This window comes from Ranitomeya variabilis, chromosome 1 (genome assembly GCF_051348905.1).
Source record: "Ranitomeya variabilis isolate aRanVar5 chromosome 1, aRanVar5.hap1, whole genome shotgun sequence".
Lineage (NCBI taxonomy): Eukaryota > Metazoa > Chordata > Amphibia > Anura > Dendrobatidae > Ranitomeya > Ranitomeya variabilis.
Genome location: NC_135232.1, coordinates 5,976,667 through 5,998,201, shown reverse-complemented (window position 1 = coordinate 5,998,201; position 21,535 = coordinate 5,976,667). Strand labels below are relative to the sequence as shown.

The 21,535-nt window shown below is 54.8% G+C and overlaps 1 protein-coding gene across 4 annotated transcripts in view; it reads right to left on the bottom strand.

The window, feature by feature from the left end:
- The window catches only part of TPM2 (tropomyosin 2), a 72,052-nt gene that overhangs the window by 49,080 nt on the left and 1,437 nt on the right, over positions 1-21,535 (bottom strand). For all 4 annotated transcript variants that reach the window (XM_077281288.1, XM_077281289.1, XM_077281287.1 and 1 more), the window contains exon 2: positions 13,829-13,954. In XM_077281288.1, coding sequence (XP_077137403.1) covers positions 13,829-13,954 — 126 coding nt within the window. The remainder of the gene's footprint in view (positions 1-13,828; positions 13,955-21,535) is intronic.

Genomic DNA, 21,535 nt, shown 5'->3' with positions numbered 1-21,535 from the left:
TGTGCGCCTCTCCTGCGCTCCACTACTGTGCGCCTCCCCTGCGCTCCACTACTGTGCGCCTCTCCTGCACCTCCCCTGCGCTCCACTACTGTGCGCCTCTCCTGCACTCCACTACTGTGCGCCTCTCCTGCACCTCCCCTGTGCTCCACTACTGTGCGCCTCTCCTGTGCTCCACTACTGTGCGCCTTTCCTGCACCTCCCCTGCGCTCCACTACTGTGCACCTCCCCTGCGCTCCACTACTGTGCGCCTCTCCTGCGCTCCACTACTGTGCGCCTCTCCTGCGCTCCACTACTGTGCGCCTCTCCTGCGCTCCACTACTGTGCGCCTCTCCTGCGCTCCACTACTGTGCGCCTCTCCTGCACCTCCCCTGCGCTCCACTACTGTGCGCCTCTCCTGCACCTCCCCTGTGCTCCACTACTGTACGCCTCTCCTGCGCTCCACTACTGTGCGCCTCTCCTGCACCTCCCCTGCGCTCCACTACTGTGCGCCTCCCCTGCGCTCCACTACTGTGCGCCTCTCCTGCACCTCCCCTGCGCTCCACTATTGTGCACCTCTCCTGAGCTCCACTACTGTGCACCTCCCCTGCGCTCCACTACTGTGCGCCCCTCCTGCACCTCCTCTGCGCTCCACTACTGTGCGCCCCTCCTGCACCTCCCCTGCGCTCCACTACTGTGCGCCTCTCCTGCACCTCCCCTGCGCTCCACTACTGTGCGCCCCTCCTGCACCTCCCCTGCGCTCCACTACTGTGCGCCCCTCCTGCACCTCCCCTGCGCTCCACTACTGTGCGCCCCTCCTGCACCTCCCCTGCGCTCCACTACTGTGCGCCTCTCCTGCACCTCCCCTGCGCTCCACTACTGTGCGCCCCTCCTGCACCTCCCCTGCGCTCCACTACTGTGCGCCTCTCCTGCACCTCCCCTGCGCTCCACTACTGTGCCCCTCTCCTGCACCTCCCCTGCGCTCCACTACTGTGCGCCTCTCCTGCACCTCCCCTGCGCTCCACTACTGTGCGCCCCTCCTGCACCTCCCCTGCGCTCCACTACTGTGCGCCCCTCCTGCACCTGCCCTGCGCTCCACTACTGTGCGCCTCTCCTGCACCTCCCCTGCGCTCCACTACTGTGCGCCCCTCCTGCACCTCCCCTGCGCTCCACTACTGTGCGCCCCTCCTGCACCTCCCCTGCGCTCCACTACTGTGCGCCCCTCCTGCACCTCCCCTGAGCTCCACTACTGTGCGCCTCTCCTGCACCTCCCCTGCGCTCCACTACTGTGTGCCTCTTCTGCACCTCCCCTGCGCTCCACTACTGTGCGCCTCTCCTGCACCTCCCCTGCGCTCCACTACTGTGCGCCTCTCCTGCACCTCCCCTGCGCTCCACTACTGTGCGCCCCTCCTGCACCTCCCCTGCCCTCCACTACTGTGCGCCCCTCCTGCACCTCCCCTACGCTCCACTACTGTGCGCCCCTCCTGCACCTCCCCTGCGCTCCACTACTGTGCGCCTCTCCTGCACCTCCCCTGCGCTCCACTACTGTGCGCCCCTCCTGCACCTCCCCTGCGCTCCACTACTGTGCGCCCCTCCTGCACCTCCCCTGCGCTCCACTACTGTGCGCCCCTCCTGCACCTCCCCTGAGCTCCACTACTGTGCGCCTCTCCTGCACCTCCCCTGCGCTCCACTACTGTGTGCCTCTTCTGCACCTCCCCTGCGCTCCACTACTGTGCGCCTCTCCTGCACCTCCCCTGCGCTCCACTACTGTGCGCCTCTCCTGCACCTCCCCTGCGCTCCACTACTGTGCGCCCCTCCTGCACCTCCCCTGCCCTCCACTACTGTGCGCCCCTCCTGCACCTCCCCTACGCTCCACTACTGTGCGCCCCTCCTGCACCTCCCCTGCGCTCCACTACTGTGCGCCTCTTCTGCACCTTCCCTGCGCTCCACTACTGTGCGCCCCTCCTGCACCTCCCCTGAGCTCCACTACTGTGCGCCTCTCCTGCACCTCCCCTGAGCTAAACTACTGTGCGCCTCTCCTGCACCTCCCCTGAGCTCCACTACTGTGCACCCCTCCTGCACCTCCCCTGCGCTCCACTACTGTGCACCTCTCCTGCACCTCCCCTGCGCTCCACTACTGTGCGCCTCTCCTGAGCTCCACTACTGTATGCCACTCCTGCACCTCCTCTGCACCTCCCCTGTGCTCCACTACTGTGCGCCTCTCCTGCGCTCCACTACTGTGCGCCTCTCCTGCACCTCCCCTGCGCTCCACTACTGTGCACCTATCCTGCACCTCCCCTGCGCTCCACTACTGTGCACCTCTCCTGCGCTCCAATACTGTGCGCCTCTCCTGAGCTCCACTACTGTGCGCCTCCCCTGCACCTCCTCTGTGCTCTACTACTGTGCACCTCTCCTGCACCTCCCCTGCGCTCCACTACTGTGCGCCTCCCCTGAGCTCCACTACTGTGCGCCTCTCCTGCACCTCCCCTGAGCTCCACTACTGTGCACCTGTCCTGCACCTCCCCTGCGCTCCACTACTTTGCGCCTCTCCTGCACCTCCCCTGTGCTCCACTACTGTGCGCCTCTCCTGCGCTCCACTACTGTGCGCCTCTCCTGCACCTCCCCTGTGCTCCACTACTGTGCGCCTCTCCTGCACCTCCCCTGTGCTCCACTACTGTGCGCCTCTCTTGCACCTCCCCTGCGCTCCACTACTGTGCGCCTCTCCTGCACCTCCCGTGCTCCACTACTGTGCGCCTCTCCTGCGCTCCACTACTGTGCGCCTCTCCTGCACCTCCCCTGTGCTCCCCTACTGTGCGCCTCTCCTGCACCTCCCCTACGCTCCACCACTGTGCGCCTCTCCTGCACTTCTGTGCCTCCCCTGCGCTCCCCTACTGTGCGCCTCTCCTGCACCTCCCCTACGCTCCACCACTGTGCGCCTCTCCTGCACTTCTGTGCCTCCCCTGCGCTCCACTACTGTGCGCCTCTCCTGCACCTCCCCTGTGCTCCACTACTGTGCGCCTCTCCTGCGCTCCACTACTGTGTGCCTCTCCTGCACCTCCCCTGTGCTCCACTACTGTGTGCCTCTCCTGCGCTCCACTACTGTGCGCCTCTCCTGCACCTCCCCTGTGCTCCCCTACTGTGCGCCTCTCCTGCACCTCCCCTACGCTCCACCACTGTGCGCCTATCCTGCACCTCCCCTGTGCTCCACTACTGTGCGCCTCTCCTGCGCTCCACTACTGTGCGCCTCTCCTGCACCTCCCCTGTGCTCCACTACTGTGCGCCTCTCCTGCGCTCCACTACTGTGCGCCTCTCCTGCACCTCCCCTGTGCTCCCCTACTGTGCGCCTCTCCTGCACCTCCCCTACGCTCCACAACTGTGCGCCTATCCTGCACTTCTGTGCCTCCCCTGCGCTCCACTACTGTGCGCCTCTCCTGCACCTCCCCTGTGCTCCACTACTGTGCGCCTCTCCTGCGCTCCACTACTGTGCGCCTCTCCTGCACCTCCCCTGTGCTCCACTACTGTGCGCCTCTCCTGCGCTCCACTACTGTGCGCCTCTCCTGCACCTCCCCTACGCTCCACCACTGTGCGCCTATCCTGCACTTCTGTGCCTCCCCTGCGCTCCACTACTGTGTGCCTCTCCTGCACCTCCCCTGTGCTCCACTACTGTGCGCCTCTCCTGCGCTCCACTACTGTGCGCCTCTCCTGCACCTCCCCTGTGCTCCACTACTGTGCGCCTCTCCTGCGCTCCACTACTGTGCGCCTCTCCTGCACCTCCCCTGCGCTCCACTACTGGGCGCCTCTCCTGCACCTCCCCTACGCTCCACTACTGTGCGCCTCTCCGAAACCTCCCCTACGCTCCACCACTGTGCGCCTCTCCTGCACTTCTGTGCCTCCCCTGCGCTCCACTACTGTGTGCCTCTCCTGCACCTCCCCTGTGCTCCACTACTGTGCGCCCCTCCTGCACCTCCCCTGTGCTCCACTACTGTGCGCCTCTCCTGCACCTCCCCTGCGCTCCACTACTGTGCGCCTCTCCTGCACCTCCCCTGCGCTCCACTACTGTGCGCCTCTCCTGCACCTCCCCTGCGCTCCACTACTGTGCGCCCCTCCTGCACTTCTGTGCCTCCCCTGCGCTCCACAACTGTGCGCCTCTCCTGCACTTCTGTGCCTCCCCTGCGCTCCACTACTGTGCGCCCCTCCTGCACTTCTGTGCCTCCCCTGTGCTCCACTACTGTGCGCCTCTCCTGCACCTCCCGTGCTCCACTACTGTGCGCCTCTCCTGCGCTCCACTACTGTGCGCCTCTCCTGCACCCCCCCTGTGCTCCACTACTGTGCGCCCCTCCTGCACTTCTGTGCCTCCCCTACGCTCCACCACTGTGCGCCTCTCCTGCACTTCTGTGCCTCCCCTGCGCTCCACTACTGTGTGCCTCTCCTGCACCTCCCCTGTGCTCCACTACTGTGCGCCCCTCCTGCACCTCCCCTGTGCTCCACTACTGTGCGCCCCTCCTGCACTTCTGTGCCTCCCCTGTGCTCCACTACTGTGCGCCTCTTTTGCGCTCCACTGTGCGCCTCTCCTGCACCTCCCCTGTGCTCCACTACTGTGCGCCTCTCCTGCGCTCCACTACTGTGCGCCTCTCCTGCACCTCCCCTGCGCTCCACTACTGTGCGCCTCCCCTACACCTCCCCTGCGCTCCACTACTGTACGCCTCTCCTGCACCTCCCCTGTGCTCCACTACTGTGCGCCTCTCCTGCACCTCCCCTGCGCTCCACTACTGTGCGCCTCTCCTGCACCTCCCCTGCGCTCCACTACTGTGCGTACGGTATGATGACCACACATGATGCTCCATACTGTACAATGTCCCCACATGACGCTCCATACTGTATAATGGCCGCACATGATGCTCCATACTGTATAATGGCCGCACATGATGCCCCATACTGTATAATGACCGCACATGATGCTCCATACTGTATAATGACTGCACATGATGCTCCATACTGTATAATGGCCGCACATGATTCTCCATACTGTATAATGACTGCACATGATGCTCCATACTGTATAATGGCCCCAAATTATGCTCCATACTGTAGAATGGCCACACAGTGCTCCATACTGTATAATGGCCCCACATGATGCTCCATACTGTATAATGGCCCCACATGATGCTCCATACTGTATAATGACTGCACATGATGCTCCATACTGTATAATGGCCCCACATGACGCTCCATACTGTATAATGGCCCCACATGACGCTCCATACTGTATAATGGCCGCACATGATGCTCCATACTGTATAATGACCGCACATGATGCTCCATACTGTATAATGACCGCACATGATGCTCCATACTGTATAATGACCGCACATGATGCTCCATACTGTATAATGACTGCACATGATGCTCCATACTGAATAATAGCCCCACATGACGCTCCATACTGTATAATGGCCACACATGATTCTCCATACTGTATAATGACCGCACATGATGCTCCATACTGTATATTGGCCGCACATGATGCTCCATACTGTATAATGACTGCATATGATGCTCCATACTGAATAACAGCCCCACATGACGCTCCATACTGTATAATGACCGCACATGATGCTCCATACTGTATAACGACTGCACATGATGCTCCATACTGAATAATAGCCCCACATGACGCTCCATACTGTATAATGGCCACACATGATTCTCCATACTGTATAATGACCGCACATGATGCTCCATACTGTATATTGGCTGCACATGATACTTCGTACCATATAATGGCCACACATGGCTACTCCTACACACGCGGCTGCGCTCCGTACACTTTGCACACACGGCTCCGCTCCGTACACACGCGCTCCGCTCCATACACCTCGTACACACGCGGCTCCGCTCTGTACACCTCGTACACATTTAGCTCCGCTCCGTACACCTCATACACACACAGCTCTGCTCCATACACCTCATACACACACGGCTCCGCTCCATACACCTCATACACACACACGACTCCGCTCCATACACCTCATACAGACACGGCTCCGCTCCATACACCTCATACACACACAGCTCCGCTCCATGCACCTCGTACACACATGGCTCTGCTACATCCACACTGTACACCTCCTGACCCCTACACAAAGCATTACTTACCTCATCCTGCAGCACCATGTGGCAAGTTGGCAACCAGCACAGCCGAGTCCTCAGTCCTGCAATCCACGGAGGTCCCAATCATGTGACCCCTGACTCCTCCCCTCCTGTGACCTCATCACAGGTCCTGTGCGCAGAAATCAGGCAGCCATACGGAAGGGTAAGGGCCCGGGGCATGGCTTACCACAAGGGGGCGTGTTGGTCCTGCTGTCTGCGGGAAGCAGAGCGTCGCGTGCTGGACAGCGGGGCAAAGACTCAAAACCGGGACAGTCCCGCACAATGAGGGACGGTTGGGAGCTATGCTGTGCCTCCCCTGCGCTCCACTACTGTGCGCCCCTCCTGCGCCTCCCCTGTGCTCCACTACTGTGCGCCCCTCCTGCACCTCCCCTGTGCTCCTCTCCTGCACTTCTGTGCTTCTGCAGCACCCCAGGGTCCTGGTCATTGCAGTAATACCATTCTCCTCTAGGAGGGAGTGATGTTACGTTTGAAGGCAATAAAGGGGATCTCTTTACCAGGTATCACAAACAACACAACACACTTCACACTCCAGTCCACCAGGGGGAGCTATGCTTCTATTTATTAAGGCACTCTTGACAATTAGGTAAAACTGGTGGCCTGGATAGGAAGTTAGTCAGTTCCCGTCAGGCAGACAGAGAGGAAGGAGGAACATCGAATAGCTGCTGACAGAGTGGGTCCCTGACAGGGGTGGGATCCTATCAGAGGCCTAGACAGAAGGCCACGGAGCTGCGTCGGCCTGACGTGCGGCAGCATCCTAAGAAAGAGACACGAACAGCGAATTGTATTGTAGAGGGTGAGAAACAAAGTCATAGCAAAAGGAGAGGTCACCAGAAGGAGTTCTGCCCTGCAAAGGCTGCCTCCTTCTGAGCCACAGGATCCAGTAGCCGGAACACCGAGGGAGTAATAGTCTCCAAGCCTGGCTCCAGAGACCGGCAGGACAGCTAATTCCATGTTACCTGCCCGACCTATACCCAGGAGGCACAGTGGCAACTTGTGGGGGCCGGGGCGTGCTAGAGTCCCTGTAAAAAGCCTCAGGCCACCAGTCATACGGGTTTGTCCTATCCTTACCATCAGGGGGACAGAGAAAGAGACATAACATCTAGAACATCTACAACAGTTGTGAGGACCTTACCGAGAAGCTCAGCAGGGAGGTACTACAACACACAGGCACTAGAGAAAGGCTACTGATTTCCACCTGGACAAGGAGACTCTGGATTTGCCTTCGGACCGGCCGGACTCTGCCTGCCCTGTGATCTGGTGCTCTAGACTGTGGATGCTGAAGCCTTCAGTAAAAAGGTAAAGAGACTGCAACCTGGTGTCCTCGTTATTCACTGCGCCTCACACCATCCACCATCTACACACTGGGAAGCCCTGGGGATACACTTCACCTGTGGGAAGGTATACCATCTAGCTGCAATAACATCACCCCTGTGGACCCCAAAGCAGCGTTGGTCACCCTGACCGAACACCACAGGTGGCGTCACAAAAATTATCCCTTTAAAGACCGTTCCCCCATTTACAACGTCCCTAGAGCCACGGACCGGGTCAGCCACCGTGACATCCCCCTTGAGAACCGAAGGGCCCGGTTCCGAGTACCCCTAGCCCTTGGGGGCGCTCCTCTTCACCTGCTCCACTACTGTGTGCCCTTCCTGCACTTCTGTGCCTCCCCTGCGCTCCACAACTGTGCGCCTCTCCTGCACTTCTGTGCCTCCCTTGCGCTCCACTACTGTGTGCCTCTCCTGCACCTCCCCTGTGCTCCACTACTGTGCGCCCCTCCTGCACCTCCCCTGTGCTCCACTACTGTGCGCCTCTCCTGCACCTCCCCTGTGCTCCACTACTGTGCGCCTATCCTGCACCTCCCCTGCGCTCCACTACTGTGCGCCTCTCCTGCACCTCCCCTGCGCTCCACTACTGTGCGCCTCTCCTGCACCTCCCCTGCGCTCCACTACTGTGCGCCCCTCCTGCACCTCCCCTGTGCTCCACTACTGTGCGCCTCTCCTGCACCTCCCCTGTGCTCCACTACTGTGCGCCTATCCTGCACCTCCCCTGCGCTCCACTACTGTGCGCCTCTCCTGCACCTCCCCTGTGCTCCACTACTGTGCGCCTTTCCTGCACCTCCCCTGCGCTCCACTACTGTGCGCCCCTCCTGCACTTCTGTGCCTCCCCTGCGCTCCACAACTGTGCGCCTCTCCTGCACTTCTGTGCCTCCCCTGCGCTCCACTACTGTGCGCCCCTCCTGCACTTCTGTGCCTCCCCTGTGCTCCACTACTGTGCGCCTCTCCTGCGCTCCACTACTGTGCGCCTCTCCTGCACCTCCCCTGTGCTCCACTACTGTGCGCCTCTCCTGCGCTCCACTACTGTGCGCCTCCCCTGCACCTCCCCTGCGCTCCACTACTGTACGCCTCTCCTGCACCTCCCATGTGCTCCACTACTGTGCGCCTCTCCTGCACCTCCCCTGCGCTCCACTACTGTGCGCCTCTCCTGCATCTCCCCTGCGCTCCACACTGTGCGCCTCTCCTGCACCTCCCCTACGCTCCACCACTGTGCGCCTCTCCTGCACTTCTGTTCCTCCCCTGCGCTCCACTACTGTGTGCCTCTCCTGCACCTCCCCTGTGCTCCACTACTGTGCGCCCCTCCTGCACCTCCCCTGTGCTCCACTACTGTGCGCCTCTCCTGCACCTCCCCTGCGCTCCACTACTGTGCGCCTCTCCTGCATCTCCCCTGCGCTCCACACTGTGCGCCTCTCCTGCATCTCCCCTGCGCTCCACACTGTGCGCCTCTCCTGCACTTCTGTTCCTCCCCTACGCTCCACTACTGTGTGCCTCTCCTGCACCTCCCCTGTGCTCCACTACTGTGCGCCCCTCCCCTGTGCTCCACTACTGTGCGCCTCTCCTGCACCTCCCCTGCGCTCCACTACTGTGCGCCTCTCCTGCGCTCCACTACTGTGCGCCCCTCCTGCACTTCTGTGCCTCCCCTGCGCTCCACAACTGTGCGCCTCTCCTGCACCCCCCCGTGCTCCACAACTGTGCGCCCCTCCTGCACTTCTGTGCCTCCCCTGCGCTCCACTACTGTGCGCCCCTCCTGCACTTCTGTGCCTCCCCTGCGCTCCACTACTGTGCGCCCCTCCTGCACTTCTGTGCCTCCCCTGCGCTCCACTACTGTGCGCCCCTCCTGCACTTCTGTGCTTCCCCTGCGCTCCACAACTGTGCGCCTCTCCTGCACTTCTGTGCCTCCCCTGCGCTCCACAACTGTGCGCCTCTCCTGCACCTCCCCTGCGCTCCACTACTGTGCGCCTCTCCTGCACCTCCCCTGCGCTCCACTACTGTGCGCCCCTCCTGCACTTCTGTGCCTTCCCTGCGCTCCACTACTGTGCGCCCCTCCTGCACCTGCCCTGTGCTCCACTACTGTGCGCCTCTCCTGCACCTCCCCTGCGCTCCACTACTGTGCGCCTCTCCTGCACCTCCCCTGCGCTCCACTACTGTGCGCCCCTCCTGCACTTCTGTGCCTCCCCTGCGCTCCACAACTGTGCGCCTCTCCTGCACCCCCCCGTGCTCCACAACTGTGCGCCCCTCCTGCACTTCTGTGCCTCCCCTGCGCTCCACTACTGTGCGCCCCTCCTGCACTTCTGTGCCTCCCCTGAGCTCCACTACTGTGCGCCCCTCCTGCACTTCTGTGCCTCCCCTGCGCTCCACAACTGTGCGCCTCTCCTGCACTTCTGTGCCTTCCCTGCGCTCCACTACTGTGTGCCCCTCCTGCACTTCTGTGCCTCCTCTGCGCTCCACTACTGTGCGCCCCTCCTGCACTTCTGTGTCTCCCCTACGCTCCACTACTGTGCGCCCCTCCTGCACTTCTGTGCCTCCCCTGAGCTCCACTACTGTGCGCCCCTCCTGCACTTCTGTGCCTCCCCTGCGCTCCACAACTGTGCGCCTCTCCTGCACTTCTGTGCCTTCCCTGCGCTCCACTACTGTGTGCCCCTCCTGCACTTCTGTGCCTCCTCTGCGCTCCACTACTGTGCGCCTCTCCTGCACCTCCCCTGCGCTCCACTACTGTGCGTCCCTTCTGCACCTCCCCTGCGCTCCACTACTGTGCGCCTCTCCTGCACCTCCCCTGTGCTCCACTACTGTGCGCCCCTCCTGCACTTCTGTGCCTCCCCTGCGCTCCACAACTGTGCGCCTCTCCTGCACTTCTGTGCCCATACCTCCCAACTTTTGAAGATGGGAAAGAGGGACAAAGGTTGCGGCGCGCAACGCGGCAAATTTTAGGCCACGCCTCTGACCACACCCATTCATAATTAGTCACACCCATATCTACATCCCAACCACGCCCATTTAGCACTGCTGATCAGTTTCATATACAATAATTATAAACAAAAAATATGGCCACACAGTACTCCATACGGTATGATGACCACACATGATGCTCCATATTGTATATTGGCCGCACATGATACTTCGTACCATATAATGGCCACACATAGCTACTCCTACACACGCGGCTGCGCTCTGTACACTTTGCACACACGGCTCCGCTCCGTACACACGCGCTCCGCTCCATACACCTCGTACACATTTGGCTCCGCTCCGTACACCTCATACACACACGGCTCCGCTCCATACACCTCATACACACACACGACTCCGCTCCATACACCTCATACAGACACGGCTCCGCTCCATGCACCTCGTACACACATGGCTCTGCTACATCCACACTGTACACCTCCTGGCCCCTACACAAAGCATTACTTACCTCATCCTGCAGCACCATGTGGCAAGTTGGCAACCAGCACAGCCGAGTCCTCAGTCCTGCAATCCACGGAGGTCCCAATCATGTGACCCCTGACTCCTCCCCTCCTGTGACCTCATCACAGGTCCTGTGCGCAGAAATCAGGCAGCCATACGGAAGGGTAAGGGCCCGGGGCATGGCTTACCACAAGGGGGCGTGTTGGTCCTGCTGTCTGCGGGAAGCAGAGCGTCCCGTGCTGGACAGCGGGGCAAAGACTCAAAACCGGGACAGTCCCGCACAATGAGGGACGGTTGGGAGCTATGCTGTGCCTCCCCTGCGCTCCACTACTGTGCGCCCCTCCTGCGCCTCCCCTGTGCTCCACTACTGTGCGCCCCTCCTGCACCTCCCCTGTGCTCCTCTCCTGCACTTCTGTGCTTCTGCAGCACCCCAGGGTCCTGGTCATTGCAGTAATACCATTCTCCTCTAGGAGGGAGTGATGTTACGTTTGAAGGCAATAAAGGGGATCTCTTTACCAGGTATCACAAACAACACAACACACTTCACACTCCAGTCCACCAGGGGGAGCTATGCTTCTATTTATTAAGGCACTCTTGACAATTAGGTAAAACTGGTGGCCTGGATAGGAAGTTAGTCAGTTCCCGTCAGGCAGACAGAGAGGAAGGAGGAACATCGAATAGCTGCTGACAGAGTGGGTCCCTGACAGGGGTGGGATCCTATCAGAGGCCTAGACAGAAGGCCACGGAGCTGCGCCTGCCCCATGTGCGGCAGCATCCTAAGAAAGAGACACGAACAGCGAATTGTATTGTAGAGGGTGAGAAACAAAGTCATAGCAAAAGGAGAGGTCACCAGAAGGAGTTCTGCCCTGCAAAGGCTGCCTCCTTCTGAGCCACAGGATCCAGTAGCCGGAACACCGAGGGAGTAATAGTCTCCAAACCTGGCTCCAGAGACCGGCAGGACAGCTAATTCCATGTTACCTGCCCGACCTATACCCAGGAGGCACAGTGGCAACTTGTGGGGGCCGGGGCGTGCTAGAGTCCCTGTAAAAAGCCTCAGGCCACCAGTCATACGGGTTTGTCCTATCCTTACCATCAGGGGGACAGAGAAAGACATAACATCTAGAACATCTACAACAGTTGTGAGGACCTTACCGAGAAGCTCAGCAGGGAGGTACTACAACACCCAGGCGCTAGAGGAAGGCTACTGATTTCCACCTGGATAAGGAGACTCTGGATTTGCGATCTGGTGCTCTAGACTGTGGATGCTGAAGTCTTCAGTAAAAAGGTAAAGAGACTGCAACCTGGTGTCCTCGTTCTTCACTGCGCCTCACACCATCCACCATCTACACACTGGGAAGCCCTGGGGATACACTTCACCTGTGGGAAGGTATACCATCTAGCTGCCATAACATCACCCCTGTGGACCCCAAAGCAGCGTTGGTCACCCTGACCAAATACCACAGGTGGCGTCACAAACATTCTCCCTTTAAAGACCTTTCCCCCATTTACAACGTCCCTAGAGCCACGGACCGGGTCAGCCACCGTGACATCCCCCTTGAGAACCGAAGGGCCCGGTTCCGAGTACCCCTAGCCCTTCGGGGTGCTCCACTTCACCTGCTCCACTACTGTGTGCCCTTCCTGCACTTCTGTGCCTCCCCTGCGCTCCACAACTGTGCGCCTCTCCTGCACCTCCCCTGTGCTCCGCTACTGTGCGCCCCTCCTGCACCTCTGTGCCTTCAGTGACGGGAGATGGTATAATACAGGTGGTGATATCAGAGAGGAACCCAACATGGGAGACATATATATCAGGAAGAAGCTCAGATTGGAGACAAATATACTAGGAAGGAACCCAGGATGGGGACATTACTACATAATGGGGGGCACATCACGCACGCCCTTACAGGATTTAGAACACTAGAAGGGTCCTGTGGTGAAATATATATATATATTTTGTGTGACTAGTAACATCTGTCCTGAAGGCTGCACGTTCGCACCCAGGTGTTAATATGTATTTTCCTGAGATAAGCAGACTCCTGTCTAAAAATCTCACCAGGGGGTCTAGCTAGGACCAAGAAGAAAGGTAACACTTGACACCTTTTAGCTCTTGGAAGAGAGATGTCAATTACGGCCTGATAGTATCTCTGAGAACTTTTACACAAAGGATCTCAAGAGAAAATAATATATTCATTGGTAGCGTGGCCGTGGTCCAATCAAAAACAAGCAATTATTATATTAACATGAGGGGCTGGTCTAGAAATCTGACCTCCAGACCAAAGCTATAAATTAGAACCTGTATACCTAGAATTGTGTTCACATGTGAGGGCAACCTGAGAAGCTGATGTGTTCCACCAACTTCCCTCAGGGAGCAGAAAGCAGACTATCAAGTTAGATGATTTCTGTAAGTTTCTCCTGTTTATTTTTATACTGTTTAGCATAAGTTGTATGTCTTGTTATTATCATATTTTTGTACCTTTTTCTTACTGTAAGCACTGAACCTTCATAAACCTTAACAAGTTGAACCTTGAATGTTCTAATGAATCCATAGCCTAAGGTGTGTGAGCCTTATGATTGGCAGACAGTAGTAGTAATATTTCCGGGACTCATCGCCCGTGTGTTCGTTGAGTGGTGGCAGCGTGTATGAGCGGGTGTGTGGCCGGGTCGGTGTGTGATTTATGCTCCCATCACAGCATAAGACAGAGGTTGAATGCTGGACTGAGAGGGGAGATAGATTAATCCTTGCAGGCACAACCCCAAGTCACGTGCTGAGAGCGGGCACGTGACGAATTAGTGACACCACGGAGTGGGGATCCGTGACAGGTCCATATATCTGATGAACATGAAGATGGGGGTGAGGCGGAGTCTCGGGTAGAAATGTTGCATCAGGGGCCATCTCCGCATAGTCACAGCACTGATCAGGGAGCTGTATACAGAGGACTTACGTCGCCGGCCTTCTTCTCGGCCAGTTCCAGCCGCTCCTGCGCTTCCTTCACGGCTTCGGAGTACTTCTCCACCTCTTCTTCTGTGCCCTTCACCTTTTTCTGCATCGCCATCACCTCTTCCTCCAGCTGCGGAGAAAAGAACATCTCATCAACATGAAATATCTACTGTGTGCAGGAGAAAAGATGGACAGCTCAGGATGGGGGGGGCGGTAGTGGAGTATATTGGAGGCAGTAGTGTATATGGGGGGCGGTAGTAGTGTATATGGGGGGCAGGAGTAGTATATATGGGGGGCGGTAGTGGAGTATATTGGAGGCAGTAGTAGTGTATATGGGGGCAGTAGTAGTGTATATGGGGGCGGTAGTAGTGTATATGGGGGGCGGTAGTAGTATATATGGGGGGCGGTAGTGGAGTATATTGGAGGCAGTAGTAGTGTTTATGGGGGCGGTAGTAGTATATATGGGGGCGGTAGTAGTGTATATGGGGCAGTAGTAGTATATATGGGGGGCGGTAGTGGAGTATATTGGAAGCAGTAGTGTATATGGGGGGCGGTAGTAGTATATATGGGGGCGGTAGTAGTATATATGGGGGCAGTAGTAGTGTATATGGGGGCAGTAGTAATGTATATGGGGCAGTAGTAGTGTATATGGGGGGGCAGTAGTAGTATATATGGGGGCGGTAGAAGTATATTGGAGGCAGTAGTGTATATGGGGGCGGTAGTAGTATATTGGAGGCGGTAGAAGTATATATGGGGGCAGTAGTAGTATATATGGGGGGCGGTAGTGGAGTATATTGGAGGCAGTAGTAGTGTATATGGGGGCAGTAGTAGTGTATATGGGGGCAGTAGTAGATATGGGGGCAGTAGTAGTGTATATGGGGGCAGTAGTAGTGTATATGGGGCCAGTAGTATATATGGGGGCGGTAGTAGTGTATATGGGGGGCGGTAGTAGTGTATATGGGGGGCGGTAGTAGTGTATATGGGGGGGCGGTAGTAGTATATATGGGGGGCGGTAGTGGAGTATATTGGAGGCAGTAGTAGTGTATATGGGGGCAGTAGTATATATGGGGGCAGTAGTATATATGGGGGCAGTAGTATATATGGGGGCAGTAGTCCTGTATATTGGGGGCAGTAGTAGTGTATATGGGGGCAGTAGTATATATGGGGGCAGTAGTATATATGGGGGCAGTAGTAGTGTATATGGGGGCGGTAGTAGTGTATATGGGGGCAGTAGTATATATGGGGGCAATAGTAGTATATATGGGGGGCAGTAGTAGTATATATGGGGGCAGTAGTAGTGTATATGGGGGCAGTAGTATATATGGGGGCAGTAGTATATATGGGGGCAGTAGTAGTGTATATGGGGGCGGTAGTAGTGTATATGGGGGCAGTAGTATATATGGGGGCAATAGTAGTGTATATGGGGGCGGTAGTAGTGTATATGGGGGGCGGTAGTAGTATATATGGGGGGCGGTAGTGGAGTATATTGGAGGCAGTAGTAGTGTATATGGGGGCAGTAGTAGTATATATGGGGGCGGTAGTAGTATATATGGGGGTGGTAGTAGTGTATATGGGGGCAGTAGTAGTGTATATGGGGGCGGTAGTAGTGTATATGGGGGGCGGTAGTAGTATATATGGGGGGCGGTAGTGGAGTATATTGGAGGCAGTAGTAGTGTATATAGGGGCAGTAGTAGTATATATGGGGGCGGTAGTAGTATATATGGGGGCAGTAGTAGTGTATATGGGGCAGTAGTAGTATATATGGGGGCAGTAGTAGTATATATGGGGGCGGTAGTAGTATATATGGGGGCAGTAGTATATATGGGGGCAGTAGTAGTGTATATGGGGGCAGTAGTAGTATATATGGAGGGGCGGTAGTGGAGTATATTGGAGGCAGTAGTGTATATGGGGGGCGGTAGTAGTGTATATGGGGGGCAGTAGTAGTATATATGGCGGCGGTAGTAGTATATATGGGGGCAGTAGTAGTGTATATGGGGGCTGTAGTAGTATATATGGGGGGCGGTAGTAGTGTATATGGGGGGCGGTAGTAGTATATATGGGGGCAGTAGTAGTGTATATGGGGGCAGTAGTAGTGTATATGGGGGGCAGTAGTAGTATATATGGGGGCGGTAGAAGTATATTGGAGGCAGTAGTGTATATGGGGGCGGTAGTAGTATATTGGAGGCGGTAGAAGTATATATGGGGGCAGTAGTAGTATATATGGGGGGCGGTAGTGGAGTATATTGGAGGCAGTAGTAGTGTATATGGGGGCAGTAGTAGTGTATATGGGGGCAGTAGTAGATATGGAGGCAGTAGTAGTGTATATGGGGGCAGTAGTAGTGTATATGGGGCAGTAGTATATATGGGGGCAGTAGTAGTGTATATGGGGGCAGTAGTAGTGTATATGAGGGCAGTAGAATATATGGGGGCAGTAGTAGTATATATGGGGGCAGTAGTAGTATATATGGGGGCAGTAGTAGTATATATGGGGGGCGGTAGTAGTATATATGGGGGCAGTAGTATTATATATGGGGGGCAGTAGTAGTATATATGGGGCAGTAGTAGTATATATGGGGGCAGTAGTAGTATACATGGGGGGCAGTAGTAGTGTACATGGGGGCAGTAGTATTATATATGGGGGCAGTAGTATTATATATGGGGGCAGTAGTAGTATATATGGGGGCAGTAGTAGTATATATGGGGGCAGTAGTAGTGTATATGGGGGCAGTAGTAGTATATATGGGGGCAGTAGTAGTGTATATGGGGGCAGTAGTAGTATATATGGGGGGGCGGTAGTGGAGTATATTGGAGGCAGTAGTGTATATGGGGGGCGGTAGTAGTGTATATGGGGGGCAGTAGTAGTATATATGGGGGCGGTAGTAGTATATATGGGGGCGGTAGTAGTGTATATGGGGGCTGTAGTAGTATATATGGGGGGCGGTAGTAGTGTATATGGGGGGCGGTAGTAGTATATATGGGGGCAGTAGTAGTGTATATGGGGGCAGTAGTAGTGTATATGGGGGGCAGTAGTAGTATATATGGGGGCGGTAGAAGTATATTGGAGGCAGTAGTGTATATGGGGGCGGTAGTAGTATATTGGAGGCGGTAGAAGTATATATGGGGGCAGTAGTAGTATATATGGGGGGCGGTAGTGGAGTATATTGGAGGCAGTAGTAGTGTATATGGGGCAGTAGTAGTGTATATGGGGGCAGTAGTAGATATGGAGGCAGTAGTAGTGTATATGGGGGCAGTAGTAGTGTATATGGGGCAGTAGTATATATGGGGGCAGTAGTAGTGTATATGGGGGCAGTAGTAGTGTATATGGGGGCAGTAGAATATATGGGGGCAGTAGTAGTATATATGGGGGCAGTAGTAGTATATATGGGGGCAGTAGTAGTATATATGGGGGCAGTAGTATTATATATGGGGGGCAGTAGTAGTATATATGGGGCAGTAGTAGTATATATGGGGGCAGTAGTAGTATACATGGGGGGCAGTAGTAGTGTACATGGGGGCAGTAGTATTATATATGGGGGCAGTAGTATTATATATGGGGGCAGTAGTAATGTATATGGGGGCAGTAGTAGTATATATGGGGGCAGTAGTAGTATATATGGGGGCAGTAGTAGTATATATGGGGGGCAGTAGTAGTATATATGGGGGCAGTAGTAGTGTACATGGGGGCAGTAGTAGTGTACATGGGGCGGTAGTAGTATATATGGGGCAGTAGTAGTATATATGGGGCAGTAGTAGTGTATATGGAGGCAGTAGTAGTGTATATGGGGGCAGTAGTAGTATATATGGGGGCAGTAGTAGTGTACATGGGGGCAGTAGTAGTATATATGGGGCAGTAGTAGTATATATGGGGCAGTAGTAGTATATATGGGGGGCAGTAGTAGTATATATGGGGGCAGTAGTAGTATATATGGGGGCAGTAGTAGTATATATGGGGCAGTAGTATATATGGGGGCAGTAGTAGTGTATATGGGGCAGTAGTAGTGTATATGGGGGGCAGTAGTAGTGTTTATGGGGGCAGTAGTAGTGTATATGGGGGCAGTAGTAGTGTATATGGGGGGCAGTAGTAGTGTATATGGGGGAAGTAGTAGTGTATATGGGGGCAGAAGTAGTGTATATGGGGGCAGTAGTAGTGTATATGGGGGCAGTAGTAGTATATATGGGGGCAGTAGTAGTATATATGGGGGGCAGTAGTAGTATATATGGGGGCAGTAGTAGTATATATGGGGGCAGTAGTATATATATGGGGGCAGTAGTAGTGTATATGGGGGCAGTAGTAGTGTATATGGGGGCAGTAGTAGTGTATATGGGGGCAGTAGTAGTATATATGGGGGGCAGTAGTAGTATATATGGGGGGCAGTAGTAGTATATATGGGGGCAGTAGTAGTATATATGGGGCAGTAGTATATATGGGGGCAGTAGTACATATATGGGGGCAGTAGTAGTGTATATGGGATCAGTAGTAGTGTATATGGGGCAGTAGTATATATGGGGGCAGTAGTAGTGTATATGGGGGCAGTAGTAGTATATATGGGGCAGTAGTATATATGGGGGCAGTAGTAGTATATAAGGGGGCAGTAGTAGTATATAAGGGGGCAGTAGTAGTATATATGGGGGCAGTAGTAGTGTATATGGGGGCAGTAGTAGTATATATGGGGCAGTAGTATATATGGGGGCAGAAGTAGTATACATGGGGGGCAGTAGTAGTATATACGGGGGCAGTAGTAGTATATATGGGGGCAGTAGTAGTGTATATGGGGCAGTAGTAGTGTATATGGGGGGCAGTAGTAGTGTATATGGGGCGGTAGTAGTGTATATGGGGGCAGAAGTAGTAGTATATATGGGGGGCAGTAGTAGTATATATGGGGCAGTAGTATATATATGGGGCAGTAGTAGTGTATATGGGGGCAGTAGTAGTGTATATGGGGGCAGTAGTAGTGTATATGGGGCAGTAGTATATATGGGGGCAGAAGTAGTGTATATGGCGGTAGTAGTGTATATGGGGGCAGTAGTAGTATATATGGGGCAGTAGTATATATGGGGGCAGTAGTAGTGTATATGGGGGCAGTAGTAGTATATAAGGGGGCAGTAGTAGTGTATATGGGGGCAGTAGTAGTATATAAGGGGGCAGTAGTAGTATATATGGGGGCAGTAGTAGTATATAAGGGGGCAGTAGTAGTATATATGGGGGCAGTAGTATATATGGAGGCAGTAGTAGTATATATGGGGGGCAGTAGTATATATGGGGCAGTAGTATATATGGGGGCAGAAGTAGTATACATGGGGGGCAGTAGTAATGTATATGGGGGCAGTAGTATATATGGGGGCAGTAGTAGTGTATATGGGGGCAGTAGTATATATGGGGGCAGTAGTAGTGTATATGGGGGCAGTAGTAGTATATAAGGGGGCAGTAGTAGTATATAAGGGGGCAGTAGTAGTATATATGGGGGCAGTAGTAGTATATATGGGGGCAGTAGTAGTATATATGGGGGCAGTAGTAGTATATATGGGGCAGTAGTATATATGGGGGCAGAAGTAGTATACATGGGGGGCAGTAGTAATGTATATGGGGGCAGAAGTAGTGTATATGGGGGCAGTAGTATATATGGGGGCAGAAGTAGTAGTATATATGGGGGCAGTAGTAGTGTATATGGAGGCAGTAGTAATGTATATGGGGGGCAGTAGTAGTGTATATGGGGCAGTAGTAGTATATATGGGGGCAGTAGTAGTGTATATGGGGGCAGTAGTAGTATATATGGGGGCAGTAGTAGTGTATATGGGGGCTGTAGTAGTATATATGGGGGCAGTAGTAGTATATATGGGGGCAGTAGTATATATGGGGCGGTAGTAGTAATGTATATGGGGGCAGTAGTAGTATATATGGGGGCAGTAGTAGTGTATATGGGGGCAGTAGTAGTATATATGGGGGCAGTAGTATATATGGGGGGCAGTAGTAGTGTATATGGGGGCAGTAGTCCTGTATATATGGGGGCAGTAGTAGTATATATGGGGCGGTAGTAGTATATATGGGGCGGTAGTAGTGTATATGGGGGCAGTAGTAGTATATATGGGGGCAGTAGTCCTGTATATTGGGGGCAGTAGTAGTATATATGGGGGCAGTAGTAGTATATATGGGGGCAGTAGTAGTATATATGGGGCGGTAGTAGTATATATGGGGGCAGTAGTAGTGTATATGGGGGCTGTAGTAGTGTATATGGGGGCAGTAGTAGTGTATATGGGGGCAGTAGTAGTATATATGGGGGCAGTAGTCCTGTATATTGGGGGCAGTAGTAGTATATATGGGGGCAGTAGTAGTATATATGGGGGCAGTAGTAGTATATATGGGGCGGTAGTAGTATATATGGGGGCAGTAGTAGTGTATATGGGGGCTGTAGTAGTATATATGGGGGCAGTTGTAGTATATATGGGGGCAGTAGTAGTATATATGGGGGCAGTAGTAGTGTATATGGGGGCAGTAGTAGTGTATATGGGGGCAGTAGTAGTGTATATGGGGGCAGTAGTCCTGTATGTTGGGGGCAGTAGTCCTGTATGTTGGGGGCAGTAGTCCTGTATGTTGGGGGCAGTAGTCCTGTATGTTGGGGGCAGTAGTCCTATATGCTGGGGGCAGTAGTCCTATATGCTGGGGGCAGTAGTCCTATATGCTGGGGGCAGTAGTCCTATATGCTGGGGGCAGTAGTCCTGTATGTTGGGGGCAGTAGTCCTATATGCTGGGGACAGTAGTCCTGTATGTTGGGGGCAGTAGTCCTATATGCTGGGGGCAGTAGTCCTGTATGCTGGGGGCAGTAGTCCTGTATTTTGGGGGAAGTAGTCCTATATGCTGGGGGCAGTAGTCCTATATGCTGGGGGCAGTAGTCCTATATGCTGGGGGCAGTAGTCCTATATGCTGGGGGCAGTAGTCCTATATGCTGGGGGCAGTAGTCCTGTATGCTGGGGGCAGTAGTCCTATATGCTGGGGGCAGTAGTCCTATATGCTGGGGGCAGTAGTCCTATATGCTGGGGGCAGTAGTCCTGTATGCTGGGGGCAGTAGTCCTGTATGCTGGGGGCAGTAGTCCTATATATTGGGGGCAGTAGTCCTATATATTGGGGGCAGTAGTCCTGTATGTTGGGGGCAGTAGTCCTATATGCTGGGGGCAGTAGTCCTATATGCTGGGGGCAGTAGTCCTATATATTGGGGGCAGTAGTCCTATATATTGGGGGCAGTAGTCCTGTATATTGGGGGCAGTAGTCCTATATGCTGGGGGCAGTAGTCCTATATGCTGGGGGCAGTAGTCCTATATGCTGGGGGCAGTAGTCCTATATGCTGGGGGCAGTAGTCCTATATATTGGGGGCAGTAGTCCTATATATTGGGGGCAGTAGTCCTATATGCTGGGGGCAGTAGTCCTATATGCTGGGGCCAGTAGTCCTATATATTGGGGGCAGTAGTCCTATATATTGGGGGCAGTAGTCCTGTATGTTGGGGGCAGTAGTCCTGTATATTGGGGGCAGTAGTCCTATATGTTGGGGGCAGTAGTCCTATATGCTGGGGCCAGTAGTCCTATATGCTGGGGCCAGTAGTCCTATATATTGGGGGCAGTAGTCCTATATATTGGGGGCAGTAGTCCTATATATTGGGGGCAGTAGTCCTATATATTGGGGGCAGTAGTCCTATATATTGGGGGCAGTAGTCCTATATG